Source organism: Microtus ochrogaster, chromosome 8, assembly GCF_000317375.1.
Source record: "Microtus ochrogaster isolate Prairie Vole_2 chromosome 8, MicOch1.0, whole genome shotgun sequence".
Classification (NCBI taxonomy): Eukaryota; Metazoa; Chordata; class Mammalia; order Rodentia; family Cricetidae; genus Microtus; species Microtus ochrogaster.
This window is the reverse complement of record NC_022015.1, coordinates 1361929-1365869: the sequence shown is the minus strand read 5'-3', so window position 1 is coordinate 1365869 and position 3941 is coordinate 1361929. Positions and strand designations below refer to the sequence as shown.

General features: G+C 48.5%; 1 protein-coding gene across 1 annotated transcript in view; it reads right to left on the bottom strand.

Annotated features, from left to right (window-relative positions):
- The window catches only part of Ipo7 (importin 7), a 44762-nt gene extending 41839 nt beyond the window's left edge, over positions 1-2923 (bottom strand). The window contains exon 1 of the mRNA XM_005350987.3: positions 2641-2923. Coding sequence (XP_005351044.1) covers positions 2641-2724 — 84 coding nt within the window. The 5' untranslated portion in view covers positions 2725-2923. The remainder of the gene's footprint in view (positions 1-2640) is intronic.
- Positions 2924-3941: the final 1018 nt, after the last annotated feature.

Genomic DNA, 3941 nt, shown 5'->3' with positions numbered 1-3941 from the left:
TTTTGTTTTTCGAGACAGGGTTTCTCTGTGGCTTTGGAGCCTGTCCTGGAACTAGCTCTGTAGACCAGGCTGGTCTCGAACTCCCAGAGATCCGCCTGCCTCTGCCTCCGGGAGTGCTGGGATTAAAGGCGTGCGCCACCACCGCCCGGCAAGATAATACATTTTCTTTGGCAGAAAAGATTATCAGTGTTTACTGTTCCATGGCATTCCAGAACAGATCAATGGCTGAGTATACTTTCTCCAAGTCTCATGTGAGTGCACACAAGTAGAAGCACAAAGCTGGATGTGCTGGTATATGGACTAGGAAGGCTGAGGCAAAAAGGTTACCCAGGAATCTGAGACAGCTTAGGCTAAAGAGTGAAAACCCTGTCTGGAAACAAAACAAAAAACCTAGCAATACTGTAACTGTGCACAAAATCTGAAGAAAGCATTTACCCAACCTTTTTTTTTTTTATTTTCGAGACAGGGTTTCTCCGTAGCTTTTGGTTCCTATCCTGGAACTAGCTCTTATAGACCAGGCTGGCCTCGAACTCACAGAGATCCGCCTGCCTCTGTCTCCCGAGTACTGGGATTAAAGGCGTGCTCCACCACCGCCCGGCTATTACCCAACCTTTACACAAAAGAAATCAAATCTGTGAAGAAACAATTTTATGAGCCACAAGTATTCATAATAGAAATACCTAAGACAAAACTTTCAGGTGTTCTTGGTCTATTTTATTTTATAAAGCTATGGTCTCACTCTGTAGCCCAGGAAGGCCTCAAACATCTGGATAATCCTCTTGCCTCAGCCTTCTAAGTGCTGGGATTATCACACAAAGCTTGGTTTTCTAGGCTATCACACGCACTAACACTTCATAAGGAAAATAATATTCATTATAAGTAAGGTTGACCTAAAGCAGAACAAGTGACCCCTAACTTATTGTGTGGCTTAATAACATTTTAAGGGGACTATTTTTCCCCCCGGTTTTTCAAGACAGGTTTCTCTGTAGCTTTGGAGCCTGTCCTGGAAATCAATCTGTAGACCAGGTGGGCTTCAACTCCCAGGAATGGGACTGTCTCAGCCTCCAAAGTGCTAGGATTAAAGGCGTGGCCAGCACCACCCAACTGGGGCGGCCTGTTTTTATCTTATCATTTTAAGGCCCGGGTAAGTTCTTGCCAAGGTGACTTTGGGTTTACAAATTTGAGCGCACTCACCACCTTCTAGAATGACTATCTCATTTACATATTCGAGACTTACCTTTTAATTCTGAAATAACTTGAGTTATCTGAACTGTGTAGTCTGGTGGAACTGTAAATTCCTTGAGGATAGGAATATCTAGCACAGCGCTGTAAACTTTGCATCCTCAATTAGTAGTTTCCCTGACGTTTTCTGTAAGTCAATGCTTTTAAATTTCTTTTTTTTTTCCCGAGACAGGGTTTCTCTGTGGTTTTGAAGCCCGTCCTGGAACTAGCTCTTGTAGACCAGGCTGGTCTCAAACTCAGAGATCCGCCTGCCTCTGCCTCCCAAGTGCTGGGATTAAAGGCGTGCGCCAACCCCGCCCGGCGAATTTCTTTAAACAGGTTTCTTTTTACTCTCTCTCTCTCTCTCTCTCTCCCCCCCCCCCGTCTCTCTCTCACACACACACACACACAAATACACACCACACAAAACCTGAGATTCAGTAGTATATATACCAAAATACAGTCGCTCTTACGAACCTCCTAAATTCTTACATAAAACTGCAACGTTCAGAAACAAAGAACGACGATGAAATCAATACTGTAAAATATCTATGTAAACTTTTCCAAGGGGCACTCCTCAAAACACGTGGGAGAGAGACCAACTCTCCGCAAATTATGAAAGATCTATAGGCGGACTTGCACTATCTCACCTGACCATCACAGCACCCCTGCGGTCTAATTTCGTGAATGAGTACAACTCAGGGCCAGGAGAGGTTACGGGACTTGCCCAAGGTCATTCCAGAAATCTGTGAGGGAGAGACCTAGAAGGTCGCACCTTACCTGACCCTTTCCACTACCTCGACCCGCCTCCCTACTGTAGCACTGTGACAGGACGAGAGCGGGGAGCGACTATGTAACACGCACTACCCCAGCCCTACCAAGGAGGCGCAGGCTTACATCTGAAATCTGCCCCTAGCAGCTCGCAGGCGAGAAGTTGTACCCGACAGGCAGGTCACTGATTCTCCCAGTGCCGAGACAAGACTGACAGCGCAACCCCCAGCGGAGCAGCTAGCCTTCCCAGGAAGCCCGGCATCCCCGGCGCCGGCGAGACTGGTCTGGGACACGTCTGTACACCATCCCAGAGAGTTTCGCCCCCTCCTGGGAGCAAGGAACCAGCTGGGAGAGAGCCAGAGGGCGGCGGGCCACCCGAGCCGGCCATGTGTCCAGACCGTCACGCCCGCCCTGCCCGGCCGGCTTCTCACATTCAGACCGCAGCCAGAGGCCCACTCGGGAGCCGACCGAGGCGGCTTGGCCGCCGCGGCCCCACAGCGAGGCACCCGAGCTTGGCACGGCGGGCAGATCTCCGCCCCACCCCTCCAAATGGACCCGTCGACGACGCGGTACGCGCTCCGAGCCAGGCCGGAAGGCTCGGCCTGCCGGTCCACCAGCCAGCAGCTGCCGCTACCCGGCCGTCCTTACTTCATTGAGCTGGCGCTCCGCGGCCTCGCGCAGGGCTGGGTCCATGGTGCCCCGAAGGGCCTCGATGATGGTGTTGGGATCCATCGCCGCGCGGTCGGTCAAACCCGGGACACCGGTGCTACTGAGCCAGAAATAGCGCCACTCACTGCGCACATGGACCGGCCGCGCTCCGCAGCGGCAACCGGCGCGAAAGGAAAGAGAAGCGCCAAGGCCCCGGATAGAACCTTCTCGCCTCGGCGTGGAGGCGGGAGATGCTCCGGCCACTTCCTGTCAGCGCACCCGCGGAGCACCTTGGGAAATGTAGTCCGCAAACTCAGGCACGACCCACGTGGCTGGCTCCAGCTGCTGAAAGAGAAAACGTTTAAATGCCACAGAAAGAAAAGCAAAACCGTTACAAAGATTTATATGATATCCCCTAGAGGTTCTCAGTCAATGTGTGACACAATCCGTTGTTACTAACTGTATCAGTAAAAGAAAACTTCTGCTTTATTTTTTGAGAGACAAGCTTGCTGTGTAGCCCAAGCTGACCTGAACTGATGCTATGACACTACCTCGGCCTCCCAAATAGAACTTTCTAAACAAAAAAACCTTTAATCCCAGCACTGTATTTTTCAAGACTGAATCTAGATCCTTGAGCAAGTTAGACAAACTCTGTACTACTGAATTACATTCCTAGCCCAGCTCATCAATTTTTATTGCATTTATTTATTTTATTTGTTTATATTCACACTTGTGTGTGCCACAGTGTGTATGCAGAGATCAAAGTACAACTTGTGAAAGTCAATTTTCTTTTTTCAAATGTGGGAACTAAAGGTTGCACTCAGGTGGCCAGGATTGGGAATAAAGTCTGGATAAAATCTCCTTTATCCAGAGACTTCTTATGGCCATGGCCCCTGTTCCACTATTCCTGAAAGCTCTGGGAATTATTCAGCTACCAGATTCCTATGTTTTCAAGCAAGAGACTTGAAAGTTACTATGTGAAGGTAAATAGTCTATCCTTTTTTCAATTTGTTTTCTTTTAACCCCGAGAGTCAAAAAGAGAATTTATAAAATCAGATTATTATACTTAAAATAGAAAAATTTCCTTTCTATGCCTATGTGGGAGAGATGTACATACTTTGCATAACACTCTAATGTAGATATTTAAGCCAATCGGAAGACTCAAGAGAAAAACAATTAAGAGTATATTTGCAGTAGCTTTAGTCTTCATAGTAGTCAGAAGTCTCTGATAAAAATTATGAAACTCGCCGGGCGACGGTGGCACACGCCTTTAATCCCAGCACTCGGGAGGCAGAGGCAGG